This window comes from Schistocerca americana, chromosome X, assembly GCF_021461395.2.
Source record: "Schistocerca americana isolate TAMUIC-IGC-003095 chromosome X, iqSchAmer2.1, whole genome shotgun sequence".
NCBI classification, from domain to species: Eukaryota; Metazoa; Arthropoda; class Insecta; order Orthoptera; family Acrididae; genus Schistocerca; species Schistocerca americana.
Genome location: NC_060130.1, coordinates 312500603 through 312523501, shown reverse-complemented (window position 1 = coordinate 312523501; position 22899 = coordinate 312500603). Strand labels below are relative to the sequence as shown.

Here is a 22899-nt window from a genome sequence, read left to right as displayed (position 1 = left end):
CTCTTCATTGGTCTTTCGTCACACGTTTGCCTTTCTGTCGCTTTGCCATAATGTAAATTTACATTCGTCGCAAAATATCACCCGATTCCACCAAGCCTGATCGTATTCGGCGTATTCCCTCGCAAACTGCATACGTTTCTTCTGGTTCACTGCGTTTATGAATGGCTTTCGCCGTGCCACTCGACCACGGTACTGCGATCGTCGTAGTACTCTCCGCACAGTTTCGGGATGAACTTTTATACCGAGGTCTCCCTCCACCTCACTTGCAATTCGTGTGGCATATATTTTCGGATTCTGCTGTACCTTTCGCACAATCACTCGTTCATCTCTCTGTGAAAATGTCCGTGGCCGTCCTGTACTGCAACGGAATTCCAATCGATCTTCTTTCTCGAACCGTTTAATAATGTCGTGAACTGTACTTTTCTTCATGTTCACTATTGCGGCAATTTCCCTGCAGGTTTTCCCCTTCGCGTGATGATAAACGACAAGTTGCCTTTGCTCAACGTAGAACACTTCCCTCTGCGTCCCATCGTCGACCTGCACAGGCTCGCGATACGTGTTTACTAATCATCGCTATCGTCTCGCGGAAATGTCGGACACACTGCAGTCGCTTCACCCTCTGTGTGTCTCGGAATGAACTATTCTCTCACGTTGTCCGCCTTTGTCCGAATACTTTTGTTGCACCTTCCCATGCCGTTTTCAGGAAATATTACGTAACAGACACATGTCCAACAACAATTCTTCGTGTTTCACGTTGCGACATCGTACCCAGAGTCCCAAATACATTACAAAGCGCAATTTCTGTATTTGTTCATGCGGCAAACTGCAAAATTATGCGCCGTTACGTGCTGTCCGAATACTTTTGTGACTGAGTGTATGTGCATACCACTATCACATTACTTCTGTCACCTCAATGTGAAATTTGTAAAATTCGCTAATATGGGGCGATGGATGGAATTTGTTATTTCATTTTCCATTCGTTTCGTTGCACGAGTTATGAAGAAATCCCATTATCGCTACCATAATATATGTATATGCCAGAGTCTAGCAATTTTGCCTTGCATCTAAATTATATTTTAAATACGCAAGGATATTAAAGTCGGTATATTTTACGGGAAAATAAATAAGCTGTTTCAAGCAATGGGAATTCCTTATATTGTAAATATGCTGTTTGTTTTCCAGTATTGCTAGAAACTGTTTTAATTTGAGTTCTCTTTCTTTTTCCTGTTCGTAGAGATCAACGGATCACATGTCTTCGCAAAACTACATGGACCGGAAACATGAGTGCAGTGATCGTGTGTTGTATTTTAAGACTTCAGAGTGAACTTATCGGTAGTTAAATAGCAAGATACGAGAAATAATCGTCGTAAAGCAATAACACCTTAGTTCAATTAGTGGTCTCTTGTTTATGTATTTAGAATCGCGAGTAGAGTGAACTCCGCTATCGTGTTGTGAGTCAGTATACTTTGTGTAGTCCCTAACATCACAAATAAAAATTTTATCAGCGTGAGTGAGAAATGCGACAGCAGATAGCCTTCGAACCATCAAAATTTCGCCCCATTTAAACTGGATTGTGGGTGCGTACTGATTTCTCTCTTCGGCTGGTGTTATTTGAGTGTCGGAAGCAATGTCGCGTGCTTCGGCTTGTGGAGAAAGAAAGGCAGCGCGTCATTTATCGCTGTCCATCGTCGATCGCTGTACGAAAGTACGACTGCTGCTGCCCGCTGCCGTCCTCGCACAAGCTGCGCACAGTTAAAGCGGTTGCCCGCGCCAGTACCTTAACGTCAGGTCGAGTGCGCAACCTCGGCCCAGCGTTTGCTCGTGCCAGCTGCTCGGCGAGTTGTGCAGTCGGCGGTAGCGGTCGGCGCGTCCGTGGCTGCGGTGGAGGTGCACGGGGAGTGCGGGGCGTGTGCGCGGATGCGTTCGTGCGACTGCGGGGGCGGCCTGGGCCTGGAGGTGCGGGTGGCGGGCGACGCGTGGCGCCTGGAGGCGGCGGGCGCGCAGTTCGCCATGCTGTCGTTCAGCGTGGAGCCGCACTGGTGCGGGGCGCTGTACTCGCTGTGCGCGCGCCACGAGCGGGCGCTGCCGCTGCCGCACCTCGCCGACGCCTTCGCCTGCTCCGCCGCCGGGCCGCCGGTCGACGTCGACTGGATCGCCGTCGCCGGCACTTTCGGCTTCGAGATTTGCTCGCTCTCCTCCACCTGGGCGCTCGCCTTCGAGGCAGGTGAGCAACATTTTCCTGTCTTGCGACCGTGCCAACCGTCCCCAGGAGACTCGAGTTGGACCGAGGAAGCGAGGACCTTCTCCTACACACACGCTTTCGCTGATAACGTCGCTGTAACAACGGATCTTACTTCGCTGCAACTGGAGGATCAAACGTTATAATATAAATATAAACACAGTATAAACAGTCGCTTCATTTTATTTCTCTACGAAAGGTTTGGGATGCTTTGCTCCATCATCGGGTGGCAATTCCGGCGTTTAGCTCAGAGTCAGTGACCCTAGAAAACCAAAGATCTTGCATCCGCGGATCCCAGGGAGGTGGGGGCGGGGCATAGGGGATTCCCGCCCAACAAGCAAAAACACTGTAGCCGGCCGGTGTAGCCGTGCGGTTCTAGGCGCTTCAGTCTGGAACCGCGTGACCGCTACGGTCGCAGGTTCGAATCCTGCCTCGGGCATGGATGTGTGTGATGTCATTAGGTTAGTTAGGTTTAAGTAGTTCTAAGTTCTAGGGGACTGATGACCACCAATGTTAAGTCCCATAGTGCTCAGAGCCATTTGAACCATTTTGAAAAACACTGTACTGACCAGTTTTGTTAACAAATTATTATAGTTGCAGAATGAATTTTGACTCTTCAGCGGAGTGTGCACTATTTTGGAACTTCCTGTTAGATCAAATGGTTCAAATGGTTCTGAGCACTATGGGACTTAACTGCTGAGGTCATCTGTCCCCTAGACTTAGAACTACTTAAACCTAACTAACCTAAGGACATCATACACATCCATGCTCGAGGCAGGATTCGAACCTGCGACCGTAGCGGTCGCGCGGTTCTAGACTGAAGCGCTAGAACCGCTCTGCCATTCCGACCGGACCTGTTAGATCAATAGTGTGTGCCGAACCGAGACTCCAACCTGGGACCTTTGGCTTTCGCGGGCAAGTGTTCCGCCATTTTATTTATTTATTTTTAATTTCTTATCTCTTTGGGTCCTGGCGCCTTCACGTTTGGTCGATTGGGTGGCTTTCTTCACTTAGTTCGTCAAAATGTATATTAACAGTCTAAATAAAGAGTGCCACCCACCAAACAAACGCAGAAGAAACGTAGCCACAGAACACTATCGAACAGACCACATAAGTTTTTCCAACTGAACTATCCAAGCACGACTCACGACTCACACTCACAGCTTTACTTCCGCATGTACCTCAACTCCTAACTTCCAAACTTGCTGTAGGAGGTGGGGTACTGGCGGAAATACAGCTGTGAGTGTGGGTCGCGAGCCGTGCTTGAGTAGCTCAGTTGATAGAGCACTTGCGAGCGAATGAGAAAGGTCCCAGGTTCGTGCCTCGGCCCGGAACACAGTTTAAATCAATCAGGAAGTTTCAATTATTACCATGATATTAAAACATGTTATATTCATTCATTCATTCATTTCATTGTTGCCCTTATGGACAGTGTTTGAACTCGAAAATCACATGATGACACAATTTTCACTTCTTTCCTTTCTTCCTCTTCTCTTCCCAAAATCTCTTCATCCTTTGGCTGTGCTCCTGTTTCCTTTGCTCTGTCCATAATGTTCCTTTCTTCTTTCTCTCCTTTACAATAAATTTTGCACTCCTAACTTTGTTTCTGAAGTATTTCCTGTCTCCTATCATTTGCCTGTTGATCCCTATCTGCCTTAAGTCTTCGTCTATTTCATGATACCAGTTTGTTTTCTTGCTTGAGCTGTTTACTACATCAAAAATTTTCTTTGTAAGTCGGTTGTTGTCCATTCTCTGTATGTGCCCATAGAAAGTTAATCTGCGTTTTCTGATCGCGACTGTTAGTCTGTCAGTGTGCTGGTACAGCTCTTTGTAGGTCGCTTCATCCATATGCCATGTTATATATTTTATTATTATTAAAATCCTAGACATCTGTGGAACATTAAATGAGGAAATGACAGTAAATCATATTTGGGAGGGACTGGGGGGGGGGGGGGGGGGGGGGGAAGAAAGAGGGAAAAAGAGACTGTGCCCCCCTTCCGCAGAACCGAACCCTGGATCCAACGCTTATGATGCTGAAATATCTACGGTCGTGTGCATGTTCGTTGTGTACTTTCCTGAAGAGCACTGCATTTGAACTCAACACACTCACTGTTTACAAACTTACAAAAGAGACTTGTACACAGGGAATGTGTTAACCCCAAATGCTGTTCTTTCCGGGAAAGTACGCAACGAAAACGCACAGATATTTCAGCATAACTGGATTCCCAGGAGCAGTGTACCTGAGCTAAGCACTGGAACTGCCAACTGATGATGAAGGAAAGCCTCCTAAATGCGTAGGAAATAAAATCTTAAAAATTTGGTGTGTGGTTGTGTTTTTATTTATATACTAAACAGACAGTCACAGGAACTCCCTACCACACATATGTATGTGTAAAGAAACATTGTAACTAATCACAATTCTGTCCAACGTCAGGAAACAGTAAATGAACCAGCATCTACCTGGGCATTGTGATCTTAGTGCGTTCCTCAGGTTTCTATTCTTACAGTGCTTAATTTGCTAACGTAAATTGTCTCACACTTCTAGTGTCAGAACTATAGAGTGTTAGAGGTCTCAAACTGAGTAGTTTGGTCTTTGAGGACATGTGATTTGTGGGAGATGGTTCGTGGCATAAGGCATATTTTTGTGGCTGACGTTTCGTCTCCTACCGCAGAAGGCTTCATCAGAGGCTGTGGAGATGTTGGCAATAGATTCTCAAATGTAAACTTATAAAAAAGTTGATCGATGTACGTCGTACTTATTCAACTCATCGAAAATGGCGAACTGCATCAGTTTCTGCTAACTGTGTTAGTACAGGGTGCACGGATGTCTCCACTCGGGAAATTGCCTTCGAGGCCGGTTAGCAACGTTTCCCTGTGTTGCGGCCGTACTAACAAACTCGAGGAGCCTTCAGTACAATCGGAGAATCGAGAGCACTCCCCAAACCTAAATTGATTTCTGGCTACGTTGCCATAACAATGGCTCTTACATCGCTGCAGCTAGAGAAAGAAACATGGCAACCAGATACAAATCCGTCTAATGCCGGAAAACAGTAAACGAACACGCTCCTCCCTGGGCATTATAGTCTTCTAGTGTTTCTCAGGTTTTTGTTCTTAGACATGTTCAATTCCTAATGAAGTTTGTTACAAACCTCTAGCTTCATAATTATAAATCGGAAGAAGTTGTGTGGAAGGCGAACAGAAGACTACGCTTTATTGGCAGAACATTTAGAATATATGCCACATCTACTGAAGTGACAGTCTACACTGCGCTTGTCCGTCTTCTTCTGGAGTATTGCTGCGTGGTACGGGTTCCTCAGCAATTAGGATTGACGGAGGACATCGAAAAAGTTAAAAAAACGACAGCTGTTTTTTGTGATTGCAAACTAGGATAGAAAGTGTCACTGATATGATAAACTAATCGGGACAGAAATCACTAAAACAGAGACATTTTTCGTTGCGGTGAGATACTTTCACGAAATTTTATCCACCGCCTCCTGCGAAAGCCAAAATAGTTTTTTGCCCCCTACCTACGTGGGGAGACATGATCATCCTAACGAAATAAAAGAAGTCAGAGCTCGCGCGGAAAGATTTAGGTGCTCATTTTTCCCACATGCTATTTGAGAATGGAATGATCGAGAAATATCCTGAAAGTGGTTCTATTAACACTCTGCAGTATGAAAAAAATGGTTCAAATGGCTCTGAGCACTATGGGACTTAACATCTGAGGTCATCAGTCCCCTAGAACTTAGAACTACTTAAACCTAACTAACCTAAGGACATCACACACATCCATGCCCGAGGCAGGATTCTAACCTGCGACCGCTGCAGTATGAACTGCAGAGGAATCATGTAGCTGTAGATGTAAATGTAGATGTTAGGCGTCCTAAACTGAAAACATTGATCCTAGACGGTATCGTATTTCTGATAGTTTGGTATACTTTTGTGGCTGATGTTTCGTCTCCTACCACGGGAGACACCATCAGAGACTTTCGAGAAATAGGTTGTCGATTCTCCAACGTAAACTGATTTAAATTAGCGAATTAATGTACAATAGCTGATCAATATCAACCGGACACCTCTATGTAATGCGGAACTGACTACTAGATGTTACGAGAGGTGAACCCGTCGGTATAAGACGAGGCGTGGACTATTCTACTGTCGGTAGAGAAGCAGTAGCAGCATCGTGGATCGCTCAGGGCAGATCAGTGGCTGCCAGTGTGGCCTAGTAATCGGATGTCGCCTCAATAACAAATTCGTCAGGGACATTTCAACCCTTCTAAAAGCTGCCAAATCGATTGTTTGCCATGTGATGGTGAAGTGGAAACACAAGGCAATAATCATACCTACCTAAACCAATACCAGACAGAGCTTGTGTGCTGATGGACAGGGACTGTTGAACGTTATCGATGATAGAGATCTTGAATTAAATTCTCCCCGAGACATTTAAGCCTCTAATTTATCTACGATAACATTGGAAGCTGAAGAAGTGAACTAAATTTTGTGCAGCGGCCAGGACTCGAACCCGGGTCTTCTTGCTTACTAGGCAGATATGCTGACCACTACACCACCACAGCACATATCTGAATTCACTTCTTGAGCTTCCAACGTTATCATAGATAAATTAGAGACTTAAATGTCTTAGGGAAAATTTAAGATCTATACGATCACATGTAGTACAGCATCCCCCCTTACGTCCAATGCTGGGGTGCTATTCCAATGTCGGAGAACCCTGGTAATAGTGACAATATAAGGGGAGATGTGAATTGGAGTTTGTGTAGGGGAGGGTGTTTGACTTGGGTAGTTCGTGCAGCTTTGTTCACCATAATGTTCTGGCGGTGTAATTGTCAGCATATCTGTCTAGTAAGCAAGAAGACCTGGGTTCGAGTCCCGGCCGTAGCACAAATCTTAATTCACTTCTTCAGCTTCCAACGTTATCGTTATCGATGGTGTTTGTAGTAAACTGAATGAAACCAGCGGAAGAAGCCACCCGTGAGATCCTAAGCGCTATCAGAAGTCCTGTTAGCACAATACCTTTGCGTTGAGAGGTAAAAATACCGGAGTACAGTGGTCGAGCAGCTCCTCATAAGCCGCACATTTCTGTAGGCAATGCTAAGCGACGCTTGAGGTGAGTTAAGGAGCGACGCCACTGGACAATGGATTGGTGGTAACAACTGATGTGGAGTGATGAATCACGGAATTGAGCTATACGCTGTGACAATCCGATGGAAGGATTTGGGTTTGGCGAATGCCTGGAGAACATTACCTGCCATCATGTGTAGTGCCGAAAGTGAAGTGCACAGGAATTAGTGTCACGGTATGGATTGTTTTAGTGGCTAGGGTGTGGTCCCCTTGTTACTCTTAAGAGAATGATAAATGTGGAAGGATATGAACACACTTTAAAGCGCTGTCTACTGTGTACTGTAGAGGAACAGTTCGGAGACATTATTGTTTGTATCAGCATGACAGTGCATCTTATCATAAATGGTTCAAATGGCTCTGAGCACTATGGGACTTAACTTCTGAGGCCATCAGTCCCCTAGAACTTAGAACTACTTAAACCTAACTAACCTAAGGACATCACACACATCCATGCCCGAGGCAGGATTCGAACCTGCGACCGTAGCTCTTATCATAAAGTAGCACCTGTGAGCCAATGATTTGTGGATAATAACATTTCTGAAATGGTGGCATTCCCAGAATCCTGACCTGTATCCAGTGGAACACTGGGTAAATTATATCGACTTCGCTCCAAACCCCAGCTTCCAACATCACTTCCTTCTCCGGTTTCAGTTCTTGAGGAAGAATTCTCGATTTCTCCACAGACATTCATATGATTCATTGAGAGTGTCTCCAGCACAGCTCAAGCAGTCAGAAAGGCGAAGGGTGGACTCACTCTTTATTAATGTCCGCTATAATGTCCGGATACTTTTTACCTGATTGTGTACACTGTAATTGTTCACCTGACCGAAAATTCCGAACTGCAGCAGTTTCTGCTAGCTAAGCATGTACGGTATACACTGTTTCCTCCATCTGGGCACTTCCTTCTATACATGTGAGCAACTTTTTCATGTGTTATGGCCGTACCAACCACCGCGACGAGCCTCCAGTTCGATCGAGGAACCGAGGACCTTCCCCAACCTATACTCATTCCGTGACCACGTTACCATTACAACGAATGCTATGCTGCTGTAACTGGAGGAAGAAACATTTTAACAGTCACAGTTTCATCTGTCAGTAAACAGTAAATGAGCAACTATCCGCGTTGAATATTGTTATGAATGGCAGCTTGCTCTAAATGCTGGAACGTGTAAGTTAATTCACATGAACAGGAAAAAGAATAGTGTAATGTTCGGAAACAGTATTCGTATCCGCCTCCGTAGTCGACTCTTTGCTCCAATATCCTGGATTAAATTCCAAATATTTCCGCAGTGTCTCATAAAGTGAGGGCACGTGACACTGTTAACAGTGATTTGTCCTTCGGATGTGGACGTTAAGATCGGTGACACTTTTCATGCTATTCGAGAGGAGTTGGCTACGTGCCTCGATTGGGTTTCACCCTCTAACTTCTTTCATCTTCGCAGAACACATATACAACGCTACACTACACACGCATCCATCGCACTAACCACACTTGATAAATACACATTACTACACAAATCTCACGAAACCACAAGGAAAGCGGCCACTGTGCGTGGAGGGAGCACAACACACTTTCCGGCAGGCGGCTCGACCCACCCCGTGAGACATTCCAGACAACAGTACCATACGACATTTAAATGTAAATTTTTATTGTATTAGCGGTATGCTGCTTTACACAGTAGCTTCCATTAAATATCTAAACGTAATATTCATCATTTGGATTTGTAGCTTCTTGTGTTGACCGTGTTTGCAGTTAAAATTGTAGGATGTGAGGTCCACCAGTTATGCGGACCTCACATCCTACAAATCTAACCGTAACGTTGCAAAGCGACATGAAGTGGAACGAGCACCCTAGTACCGATGTGTAGGCGCACCAGCATCATGGACACCATTGCTGCCTTCTCGAGTGTGGAGCTAAAACACTACCACAGACAGAAAACTCCCACTTGCCTACTGTGTTATCATGCCTACTTTCAGTCCTTGAAATAACACTGTCAGACATCTTGTATCTCATCTGGGGTTATCAGTCCCCTAGAACTTAGAACTACTTAAACCTAACTAACCTAAGAACATTACACATCCATGCCCGAGGCAGCATTCGAACCTGCGACCGTAGCGGTCGCGCAGTTCCAGACTGAAGCGCCTAGAACCGCTCGGCCACCCTGGCCGGAAAAATGGGTGTACTTGCCTTGGAACCCATTTCTGGCCATATGCTCATATGATCTTTTTTGCTCCTTATCATCTCACTGGTCATTACCTGCAGTTTTTCCTCATTTAGCAAAAAATGGTTCAAATGGCTCTAAGCACTATGGGACTTAATATCTGAAATCATCAGTCCCCTAGACTTAGAACTACTTAAACCTAACTAACCTAAGGACATCACACACATCCATGCCCAAGGCAGGATTCGAACCTGCGACCGTAGAAGCAGCGCAGTTCCGGACTAAAGCGCCTAGAACCGATCGGCCACAGCGGCCGGCCCTCATTTAGCAAAATCACCCTGTATAGGTATTACCTTCATGTCATTCATGAAGTACACAGAGTCGTAATGTTTTGGCAGATCGCCAAATATCTAGCGTAAGTATGTTATACGTGGATTCCGGGTTAGTGGCCGTGCGGTTAAAGGCGCTGCAGTCTGGAATCGCAAGACCGCTACGGTCGCAGGTTCGAATCCTGCCTCGGGCATGGATGTTTGTGATGTCCTTAGGTTAGTTAGGTTTAACTAGCTCTACTTTCTAGGGGACTAATGACCTCAGCAGTTGAGTCCCATAGTGCTCAGAGCCATTTGAACCGGGTTAGTTACTTACACTGATCAGCCAGAAGATTATGACCACCAACTTAATATCGGTATAAACCCGCGCAGGCGATAGCAGCGTCACCTGTCGAGGAATGACTGCTAGTCAGAAACACGCAACGTGCATGTCGATGTGGTATTAGTGAGCGTGCTGTCCGCGTGTAGAATGGGGAATGCACGCGACCTTTCCGAGTTTGACTGAAGGCAGATTGTGGTGGGCCGAAGGCTAGGAACGAGCATTTCGGAAACTGCACGACTTGTCGGGTGTTCGAGGAGAGCAGTGTTGAGTGTCTTCAATGCGGGGCGAAACAAAGGTGAAACCGCGTCCAGACGTCGTGGAGTTGGGGTGGCACCCCTCATTACAGATGTCGAACTTCGTAGGGTGAGCAGACTTGTAAAACAGGACACGGGAACTGTGGCGGAACTAACATCAGACTTAAACGCTGGGCAGAGTACAAGTGTGTCTGAATACAAAGTGCAGCGAACAGTCCTAACGATGGGCATCCGCAGACGATGACCCATGCATGTGCCAATGTTAACACCACGACTTCGGCAACTACGACTGAAATGGGCACGTGACGATCGTCACTGGACGTTGGTGCAGTGAAACAGTGTTGCATGCTCTACCTTCAGCATTATGACGATGGGAGGGCGCGAATCCGTCGTCGTCCAGGGGAACAGCTCCTTGACACCTGTAATGCGGGACGGAGACAAGCTGGCGGCGGCTCTATTATGTTCTGGAGAACATTCACGTGGGCAACCATGGGTCCAGTGGAGCTCTTGCAAGGCACCATGACGGCCAAGGACTATCGTACACTGGTTGCAGACCACGAACACCCCTTCGTGACGATTATATTTCCCGACGGTAGTGACATTTTTCAACAGGATAATATGCCATGTCACAAGGCAGGAGTGTGATGGAGTGGTCTGAGGAACACAGCGACGAGTTCCAGTTGATGTGCTGGTCTTCCAGTTCGCCAAATGTGAACCCGATCGAACACATCTGGGATGTGATTGAACGTGGCGTCAGAGCTCATCGCCCCCCCTCCCTAGGATTTACGGGAATTAGCTGACTTGCGTGTGCAGATGTTGTGCCAACTCCCTCCAGTGACCTACCAAGACCTTACTGCTTCTAGGCCACGACGCGTTGCCGCTGTTATCCGTACCAAAGGTGGACATACCGGATATTAGGTAGCTAGTCATTATGTTCTGGCTGATCAGTGGATGTCGACGCTAGAATGCAGGTACTGCTTGAAGATATTCTTGATGATCATAACAAGTATGAAATGATATTCAAATGGTTCAACTGGCTCTAAGCACTATGGGACTTAACACATGAGGTCATCAGTCCCCTAGATGTAGAGCTACTTAAACCTAACTAACCTAAGGACATCACACACATCTATGTCCGAGGCAGGATTCGAACCTGCGACCGTAGCAGCAGCGCGGTTCCGGTCTGAAGCGCCTAGAACCACTCAGCCACAGTGGCCGGCTATGAAATGATATAAAAATTCTAAGTAGCAGCTGTAATGGATAAAAAAATCATGTCATTCATTCTTAGTGTAACTGTTGTGGAACACCACATGCGGAATATTTGCATCATATTGGAGATATTGAGATTTCATGAAACAGACAGGGCAATTTTACAAATCGTTGTCAGATTTACAGAGATTTACTTAAATCGTAGTTTTCCGCTAACGGGAACTCCAAACATTTTCGTAGTTAACGAGAAAGATTCTGTATCAGGCCGGTGTAAAATACTTTCTCATGTACGGGAGTTTCACGGACCGTCACAATTCACATACTTTCTGAACTTGAATTAAACGTTTCAATCTTTCAACAAGCAAAGTAGGTTGTCTGGGCCATGGCTTACGTGATTAAATGCTGGTGTAATAGTATCATTGTATCAGGTTCCTGAGAGCTCTGTGACATAATAACGTGGTGACTAATTCAGGAAGAATACATTCTCATTTATTTTTATTTTTTTATTTACACGTCAAGTTCCGTAGGATCAAATTGAGGAGCAAATCTCCAAGGTCATGGAACGTGTCAGTACATGAAATTACAACATAAAAGTAATAACAGATAAAAATAAAATGTTTATGAACCTGAAAGAAAAGTCAGTCCATAAGTTTAAGTAAACGCTATAAGCAATACAATAAGAATCACCTTAATTTTTCAAGGAACTCCTCGACAGAATAGAAGGAGTGAACCATGAGGAAACTCTTCAGTTTCGATTTGAAAGCACGTGGATTACTGCTAAGATTTTTGAATTCGAGTGGCAGCTTATTGAAAATGGATGCAGCAGTACACTGCACACCTTCTTGCACAAGAGTTAAGGAAATCCGATCCAAATGGAGGTTTGATTTCTGCCGAGTATTAACCGAGTGAAAGCTGCTTATTCTTGGGAATAAACTAATATTGGTAACAAGAAACGACAATAAGGAATATACATATTGAGAGGCCAATGTCAAAATATCCAGACTCGTGAACAGAGGTCGACAAGACGTTCGTGAACTCACACCACTTATTGCCCGAACCGCCCGTTTATGAGTCAAAAATATCCTTCTAGAATGGGAACATACTTATTTATGACCATTTAGTCAGCATGAAGCCATAAAACACTTCAGTCACATCAGTAGATGGAGGAAGACATATAACGTTTCAGTAACGTACTGATACTGAACGTATTATGAAGCCGTTTTAACATAGAAATATTTAAACAAGTGTCAGAATGTTAGGAGCGCTTTACTAGATGTAATAAAATTATCAGTTCAAAAAACTTGCAAAACAAATTCGGCAAGGGTCAGATATTGTTCTTTTTGTGGACTAAGTGCACGTTAGAGAGAATCCAATTCGTACTTAAGGACATAATATTTCAATGAAACTTTCCAACACGTTAAAGACTTTGAATTAGAGCGTTCCCTGGAGTTCAATATACATCACTATCTTCCTTTACCTTTCATTCTTATAATTTAATGTGCTGTCTGCAGCAAGAAGGTAAAAGAAAGACACCTGGGTCAGAACTGACAATAGAAGACAGTCGTGGTGATCGCGTGGAATTGCTCAGGAAAAGTACACGAAAGCGTCACAAGTCAGTCTGGGATTTGATTTGATTACGCCCAGTTAACCTCTTAACGGCGCGACTTGTAATACGATTACCGAACGAGAGCTTGCCCTCACTACGAGACCTATAATATGACTGACGAACTACACTGTGCCCTCGCAATGAGACGAAGCAAAAATGTTAAGCTATTCAGCCTTGTTAACATAGTTACAAACTGTAACCCATCCCAGTCAATCAAAGTTTCTTCCTTCTTCCATTTCTTCATTTTCTGTTGATGTGTTTTGAGTGAAGCAATTTATAAACACACCTTTACGTAAATGAGCAATTATATTCATATTTCAGTATATTTTTCGTGTGTGCTTAGACCGTCGACTGATTAAAATGAAATTGAATGTCAATAACACTGGATAAGAAATTGTGACACAACCATACATCATTTAATACCGTAAAATATACACTCCTGGAAATGGAAAAAAGAACACATTGACACCGGTGTGTCAGACCCACCATACTTGCTCCGGACACTGCGAGAGGGCTGTACAAGCAATGATCACACGCACGGCACAGCGGACACACCAGGACCCGCGGTGTTGGCCGTCGAATGGCGCTAGCTGCGCAGCATTTGTGCACCGCCGCCGTCAGTGTCAGCCAGCTTGCCGTGGCATACGGAGCTCCATCGCAGTCTTTAACACTGGTAGCATGCCGCGACAGCGTGGACGTGAACCGTATGTGCAGTTGACGGACTTTGAGAGAGGGCGTATAGTGGGCACGCGGGAGGCCGGGTGGACGTACCGCCGAATTGCTCAACACGTGGGGCGTGAGGTCTCCACAGTACATCGATGTTGTCGCCAGTGGTCGGCGGAAGGTGCACGTGCCCGTCGACCTGGGACCGGACCGCAGCGACGCACGGATGCACGCCAAGACCGTAGGATCCTACGCAGTGCCGTAGGGGACCGCACCGCCACTTCCCAGCAAATTAGGGACACTGTTGCTCCTGGGGTATCGGCGAGGACCATTCGCAACCGTCTCCATGAAGCTGGGCTACGGTCCCGCACACCGTTAGGCCGTCTTCCGCTCACGCCCCAACATCGTGCAGCCCGCCTCCAGTGGTGTCGCGACAGGCGTGAATGGAGGGACGAATGGAGACGTGTCGTCTTCAGCGATGAGAGTCGCTTCTGCCTTGGTGCCAATGATGGTCGTATGCGTGTTTGGCGCCGTGCAGGTGAGCGCCACAATCAGGACTGCATACGACCGAGGCACACAGGGCCAACACCCTGCATCATGGTGTGGGGAGCGATCTCCTACACTGGCCGTACACCACTGGTGATCGTCGAGGGGACACTGAATAGTGCACGGTACATCCAAACCGTCATCGAACCCATCGTTCTACCATTCCTAGACCGGCAAGGGAACTTGCTGTTCCAACAGGACAATGCACGTCCGCATGTATCCCGTGCCACCCAACGTGCTCTAGAAGGTGTAAGTCAACTACCCTGGCCAGCAAGATCTCCGGATCTGTCCTCCATTGAGCATGTTTGGGACTGGATGAAGCGTCGTCTCACGCGGTCTGCACGTCCAGCACGAACGCTGGTCCAACTGAGGCGCCAGGTGGAAATGGCATGGCAAGCCGTTCCACAGGACTACATCCAGCATCTCTACGATCGTCTCCATGGGAGAATAGCAGCCTGCATTGCTGCGAAAGGTGGATATACACTGTACTAGTGCCGACATTGTGCATGCTCTGTTGCCTGTGTCTATGTGCCTGTGGTTCTGTCAGTGTGATCATGTGATGTATCTGACCCCAGGAATGTGTCAATAAAGTTTCCCCTTCCTGGGACAATGAATTCACGGTGTTCTTATTTCAATTTCCAGGAGTGTAGTTACATGTATTCGCTTATGTTACTTTAAAATTTTTTAAGTTTTAAGGAAATATGTATATCTAACTTGACTAGAGCCGGTCCAATGTCCGGACCCAAAAGAAGGGTGGGACACCTAGTCTGGTGTCATGTCCCGTTCGCTGACACGTTATTTCCGTGTACAGCTGAACTCGCTAAAGCCATCGCCACATGGTACGAGGCAGCTAACACTGACGTGGACGCGAACTGGAAATAGAACGTCACAGGAGACAGCGCTGTCGGCACACGGGACGAGCTGTTTAACGAGATTTTGCGGTCTCACCGCTCCCCAGCGACAACTGCCGGCTTTATTTGGCTCGCAAAACACACAGTTCGTTTCCGAAAATGGACTTACGCTAGCTCTGTTAAAACAAACATTTCCTCCCTTTGTCCATATGCTAGTCATGCTGTTCTGTTCGAAGTATACAATAATAAAAACTTCGGTATCCTTGATCATGTAATAAGCCAAGAAGGCAAGACACATGTCCAGGACATCTCTTTACAAAACTGAACAAACTCACTCCTGATAGAGAGCACATTTATAGTTACATAACATTAACTATTACAGAAATTACTTCTAGTAACTTAATAAGAAAATCCTTTAACTTTAAAAAAAACATAAGATGAAAAAAAAGTGGATGCAACGGGACGCGAACCCACTACCCGCTGTTTCGTAACGTGGCGCACCTACTCGTACGCAACACAGAAGCTGTGCAATGAGCGTCCATACGTATGTAATGGTGTTGTGAACGCTTTAAGCGGTCATATGTTATGAATATGTATTAAATGAATCTCCAACGTCCCGTTGCCTGAAAATGGTGTACTTTCTTAACACGCGAGTTATAACACAAAAATTCTTTAACCACGAATATGAAGTTTCCCGTCATTTCATTATAACAAAGCGTACCAATACGTAGCGTACTTGAGAGATTCAATATGCTGCTGTTTAGAAACAGCATGTGTTCATAAGGTGTAACATAAAACTTATCAAATACGGGCTTCAGCTGAACACGACAAATACAATATGACATCTCGCAAGTTCTGGTTGTGACGCAGAGAGCGTTCTTTCTTATTGGCTCTACTTTACGTAGCACGCTATCGAAATATCGCTGAACTTATTTTGCGTTTCACGTGACAAAATGGCTCCTCAACGTGAAATAGCAGGAGGTGACGTCACAAAACTCGTAGAGCGTCACGCCAACTTTTGCTGACTCGCCCCATGTGACGATGGCTTAACTCTAACGATTCCGTATCACGTGAGGCCACACCGTGCGGCTACCGCCGCCGTTAAGTTGCGCCGCATTGCTAGTTGGTAGCCATCACAGCATGGGACTGTCAGTGTTTGGCGAGATGCGCTACTCTCGCCGTCCTTGGCATTCGTAGAAGCGTGACTGTGCAGTGCGCAGCGATGCGGCCCCCATGTACGAGCGAGTCCAGTGGTACTGCAGAGTCACGTCCTCTTCCTGTCACCTCTTGTACCTAACGCAAAACCGTAAAAAAAGTAACTGACCATAAGAGGTACGTATCCGTAGATTCCACTAATTAAAGCACCACATTTCTGCCTTTTCATTCCCCCGAAAAATCTGACTCAAAGTTCATATCTGTTGGAGTAACGTATCTTTGAAACATAGAACTGCTTGTTCACAGGAACTGTTGTTGCAGTCAGTGACTTCTAAAAAAGAATCTAAGGCCGCTACAGAACTGTTCTGTTTATTATCGTTCCTTGACCTTTTACGACTTAACGCGAAAAATAGTCATTGCGGAACGTGAGCATTGTAAAAGCCTCCTTATGCCTAATTTGTTCTAGCCTTTCTCTAGAGGAACACCCACATACACACACAGAGAGAATAATTTCAATATTTTGTAATCGTATAACACAGACTGCATTCTATCACATGTTAATTTCACTGTTACTTTAATGACGAAAAAGATTACGAACTCGAAACCAGAAGTGTTCTCAGGCGGGCTGGTATTGGAATTCCAGCTACTGACAGCGGCGAGCAGTCATCTATGAAATATTACTTTACTTTCATTATCTAGTTTCCGAGCCATTTCAGGCTTATCTTAACATGAGCTGTACAGAAGTTCACAAAATCACTGTTAGTGCGTGACACTGCGCACTGGAGGTTGCTTCATGCAGTAGCGTAGCTGGTATCAGTGTTTTAATTCCACAAGCAGCTTCCATAGTCTACATCTACATCTACATACATACTCCGCAATCCACCATACGGTGCGTGGCGGAGGGTACCTCGTACCACAACTAGCATCTTCTCTCCCTGTTCCACTCCCAAACAGAACGAGGGAAAAATGACTGCCTATATGCCTCTGTACGAGCCCTAATCTCTCTTATCTTACCTTTGTGGTCTTTCCGCGAAATATAAGTTGGTGGCAGTAAAATTGTACTGCAGTCAGCCTCAAACGCTGGTTCTCTAAATTTCCTCAGTAGCGATTCACGAAAAGAACACCTCCTTTCCTCCAGAGACTCCCACCCGAGTTCCTGAAGCATTTCCGTAACACTCGCGTGATGATCAAACCTACCAGTAACAAATCTAGCAGCCTGCCTCTGAATTGCTTCTATGTCCTCCCTCAATCCGACCTGACAGGGATCCCAAACGCTCGAGCAGTACTCAAGAATAGGTCGTATTAGTGTTTTATAAGCGGTCTCCTTTACAGATTTTTACTCACATAGTTACCCACTATGTACTATCTTTGATAATTGCTTCTCTTACTATTTAATGTTGTAACGAGAAACAGGCCAGTATCCAACATATGGTATACAAATGACAACATATGCTGCCTGTGGGCGGTAGTATTTCATAAGTGACTGGTTGTAACTATTCGTGGTTAGAATTCATTTAATACACAGTCCTGATGTTCTCTGACGCCCAGAATGGATAAGCTTAACCCTCCCTTGGAAAGGTGGATGCTATACCACCAACACAAAGGTGGGGTGCAGTACACCCCAATGCCTACAATTATCCTGCCTCATTGATTTTCCGTATAAGACCTCTACTACTTTGTTGTTTTACGTTTCGTTTCTTTTTCACACTTTATTATAGCTTTAGAACATTTTACAATGAACAAATTATGTATCTTGATAACATATTACACTGAAGCGCCAAAGAAGCTGGTATAGGTATGCGTATTCAGATACAGAAATACGTAAATAGGCAGAATACAGGGCTGCGGTCGGCAACGCCTATATAAGACAACAAGTATCTGGCTGAGTTGTCAGATCGGTTGCTACTGCTGCAATGACAGGTTATCAAGATTTAAGTGAGTTTGAACGTGGTGCTATAGTCGGCGCACGAGCAATGGGACACATCATATCCGATATAGCGATGAAGTGGGGATTTTCCTGTATGACCATTTCACGAGTGTACCGTGAATATCAGGAATTCGGTAAAACATCAGATCTCCGACATCGCTGCGGCCGGAAAAAGATCCTGCAAGAACGGGATCAACGACGACAGAAGAGAATCGTTCAGCGTGACAAAAGTGCAACCCTTCCGCAAGCTGCTGCAAATTTCAGTGCTGGGCCATCAACAAGTGTCAGCGTGCGAACCATTCAACGAAACATCATCGACATGGGCTTTTGGAGCCGAAGGCACACTCGTGTACCCTTAATGACTGCACGACACAAAGCTTTACACCTTGCCTGGGCCCATCAGACCCACATTGGACTGTAGATCATTGGACTGTTGATGACTAGCAACATGTTGCTCAGTCGGAAGATTATCGTTTCAAATTGTATCGAGCGCATGGACGTGTACGGGTATGGAGACAACCTCATGAGTTCATGGACCCTGCATGTCAGCAGGGGACTGTTCAAGCTGGTGGAGGCTCTGTGATGGCGTGGACGTGTGCATTTGGAGTGATATGGGACCCCTGATACATCTAGATACGACTCTGAGAGATGACAGGTACGTAAGAATCCTGTCTGATCGCTTGCATCCATTTATGTCCGTTGTGCATTCCAACGGACTTGGACAATTCCAGCAGGACAATGCGACACCCCACAGGTCCAGAATTGCTACAGAGTGGCTCCAGGAGCACTCTTCTGAGTTTAAACACTTCTGCTGCCCACCAAACTCCCCAGACATGAACATTATTGAGCATATCTGGGATGCCTTGCGACGTGCTGATCAGAAGAGATCTCCACCCCCTCGTAATCTTACGGATTTATGGACAGCCCTGCAGGATTCATGGTGTCAATTCCCTCCAGCACTACTTCAGACGTTAGTCGAGTCCATGACAAGTGTTATTGCGGCACTTCAGCGTGCTCGCGGGGGCCCAACACGATATTAGGCGGGTGTACCAGTTTCTTTAGCTCTTCAATGTACAATAAACAACATATTTATCTTTATAACAAGTGACGATGTACACATTAGAGTGAACATAATAAATCCAACATACAATAAACGTCCATGTTCAATATCTGTGCCGGTGTTCGTCCTTCAAGACGGCCTTTTAGTCAGTTGGCAGGTGCTTCAGCTTCAGGCACACAGTAAAGGAAGGTCACATGTTTGGTGAGACAAATGTACTGAGCGCAGGATTTGCATACGTAGTTTGTCTTTCTGCCCTCCTTGCGGCCGCACTAAGGGCTTCCTCGGGAGTCTTTGCATTCCTTGCGTTTCTTGTTGGTCCAGGAGCTTCTTTGATGATGCTCCAAGATCCCGTCCTTACCTTCTGCGGGATTTTTCATCTACTCGGTGACGCTGTCCTTTCCGAGGTTCAAATGGTTCAAATGGCTCTGAGCACTATGGGACTCAACTTCTGAGGTCATTAGTCTCTTAGAACTTAGAACTAGTTAAACCTAACTAACCTAAGGACATCACACACATCCATGCCCGAGGCAGGATTCGAACCTGCGACCGTAGCGGTCTCGCGGTTCCAGACTGCAGCGCCTAGAGCCGCACGGCCACTTCGGCCGGCCCTTTCCGAGGTAGAAGTTATAACATTTGTTACGGTCGTCGATGCCGTCGTCGGTGGTATCCTCATCTAGGACAGTATAGTGTTCAGTCTCTGCAATTTGACCATCAGACTCCTCGCCCCCATCATCAACAGGTAGCGGTTAGTGCAGTTGGTGATCCTCCACATTCTCGGCTTCCTCCGCCTTTTCCTCCACGTTTTGCAGTAGCTCCTAGCGTTTTCCCACCCATATGACGACATCAAAAATATAATATAATGTGCATAATTGTAATATACTATGATCAAGTAATTGTAATATATTATAATGCAACAGACGGATACCAGAGACCCAATTATAAAACTACAATTGTTATTTACATTGGAAAGTATAAGACTGTTGTATTATGATGCAGTATTAGGCGTGTACAAAGCATCTGTCACTTATGTCTGGAGTAGGCAACAAGCTCGGAAAGGTGGGGTGCAGTAAACACCAACAGAGAGAACGAAGATGTTTATCCGTCAAGTTCTAACGCACGAATGAGGGAAACGCTTGGAGTGCACTTGGGTAAATGCCACTGACAGCAATGCCCGTCCCTCCATCTCGGTGTTGTACAGTCCGGCTTTCTACCGGTGGGTTAAGGTTGGTAGTCAACCATTCAAGCATACAAATATTTTCATGATTTCACTGATTTTCGTGAACGCACAGAGAAAACGTAGTCTATATTATCGTCTTCGCCACAAGAATAGTTTGCGTATCCACCACAATATTAGGAAATTTTTTTTAAAGCAGCCATGATTAAATTTCATCTCGATATAATTCCAAAATTTTCTCATGAATACTTAGCTGTCGAGTACCATAGTTGTCACGGAATATATGGCTACAAGTATTTTATTTTCCCAGATCAAGCGTTTGCCGAAGTTCTGACCATTTTTATAGAGTTTTGCTTTAAGTGAGACATAGTCAAGTGTTTGGCTTTTATCATCGTGCTGTTGCCCCTCAGATACTGCTCGTTTTGTTGGTTGGTCAGCCTTTTTGTTACATTGAATGTAACTATGTGCCTTTACCCATATAAGTATTTATTTATTTCATACCAAATCGCTTCGGGAAGTGGCTTATACAACCAAGTCAAAATTCCGAGACATGGGGCAAAATTAAAGTGTGGTTACTTCTTAAATTTGTACTTTTTAAATTTTTACATTTTGTTTTCGTTAATATAAAGACATTGAACGCTGTTTCATTCAGTGTTAAGCTTGAAAGGTTTCCGTAAATCGACCTGCTTCCTTTAGGTACTGGACCATACCGGCACGTAGACCAGCTTGCCAAAAACGTTCAACAGTTCGCACCCAGTGTACCATCCCTTCCGCTGTGTGATTACTATCGGTCGCTTGCAGTTTAGGCAAACGAAGAATGGTCGTCGTTGTGTAATGAGGACATTAAAATCAAGGGAACTTGGTACTGTGCTATCCAAGAGCCATATACCTCCTACTTCATTGCTTCTTAATTCTGGTATTAAGAGGATGGAGATGTTACAATTTATAGATTAAGAGCAGGCCACGTGGTTATCAACAAAACGTTGACACTGTACAATTCAAGAGGACATCCTGTATTTTTTATTACAGTGTATAAAAAATAAGAGACAAGGGGCGGAAACACTGCACGAACAACTCAAAATTGTTGATGACTTGTCACTCCAATTAGTTCTAAGTACATTAAACTATCAAACCTATAAATTTGTTTGTTCATTGTGCTTGTAAGACGGACCTTTAATAATACTTTAAGTTTTAATTTAACATCTGACTGGTTCTCGTAAGTGAGCTCAAATGGCTCTAAGGTCATCAGTCCCCTAAACTTAGAACTACTTAAACCTAACTAACCTAAGGACATCACACACATCCATGCCCGAGGCAGGATTCGAACCTGCGACATTAGCAGCAGCGCGGTTCCGGACTGAAGCGCCTAGAACTGCTAGGTCACAGCTGCCAGCATAAGTGTGCAATATTTCTTCCATTACATGCTGTCTTTTTGTTTTTAAAATATCTCTTTGCAGTCGCGTTAATACTCAAGTTATTCTTATTTTGACCAGATACGTTTCACTTTATCTAAAGCAACTTCAGTTGTCTGTTTTTTGGCTTCTACATGAAACCATGCGTTCTTCTACTTCACAGTGGTTCAATTTTTACCACATGAACTGATCGCGCGACCAAAACAAAGTACACTAGGTGAATGAATATAAAGATTTCCAGCGGAATGAATAATTCAGCCGCGCGGGATTAGCCGAGCGGTCTGCCGGCACGGTAACTCAGCGTGTTCGGTCAGAGGGTTAGCTGCCCTCTGTAATAAAAAAACTGAGTTAATGGATCAACGACGAACTGAAACGGGTGTATTGCGACGTCCGCCCCGAGCAGATAAAAAAAAAACGGTCAAAATGAGATTAAAAAAAAAGCGGTGTAAGGCGCTGCAGTCATGGACTGTGCGGCTGGTCCCGGCGGAGGTTCGAGTCCTCCCTCGGGCATGAGTGTGTGTGTTCGTCCTTAGGATAATTTAGGTTAAGTAGTGTGTAAGCTTAGGGACTGATGACCTTAGCAGTTAAGTTCCATAAGATTTCACACACATTTGAATATTTTTGAATAATTCAAATTTCAAAGAAGACGCGTGTTGACAAATGTGTATATTATCCATCCAGTAATGTAGGAAAACGCGAGGCAATACTGATCCCACAACATACTTTAGAAGTCAGACGGGAGAACGGCACACTTACATTTATAAACTTAGTACAAATGCTTGACAGTGTTGACTAGAATACATTCTTTAAAATTTAGGTGTCAGGTATAAAATATGGGGAGCGAAAGGAAA

The 22899-nt window shown here is 45.1% G+C and overlaps 1 protein-coding gene and 1 non-coding gene across 2 annotated transcripts in view; one reads left to right on the top strand and one right to left on the bottom strand.

Moving 5' to 3' along the window:
* The window catches only part of LOC124555767, a 225168-nt gene that overhangs the window by 5923 nt on the left and 196346 nt on the right, over nucleotides 1–22899 (top strand). Inside the window, exon 2 of the mRNA XM_047129813.1 lies at nucleotides 1235–2224. Within this exon, the coding sequence (XP_046985769.1) occupies nucleotides 1918–2224 (307 nt within the window). The 5' untranslated portion in view covers nucleotides 1235–1917. The remainder of the gene's footprint in view (nucleotides 1–1234; nucleotides 2225–22899) is intronic.
* Nucleotides 6741–6813, bottom strand: Trnat-agu. The gene has a single exon. It is a non-coding gene; the product is annotated as a tRNA-Thr (tRNA).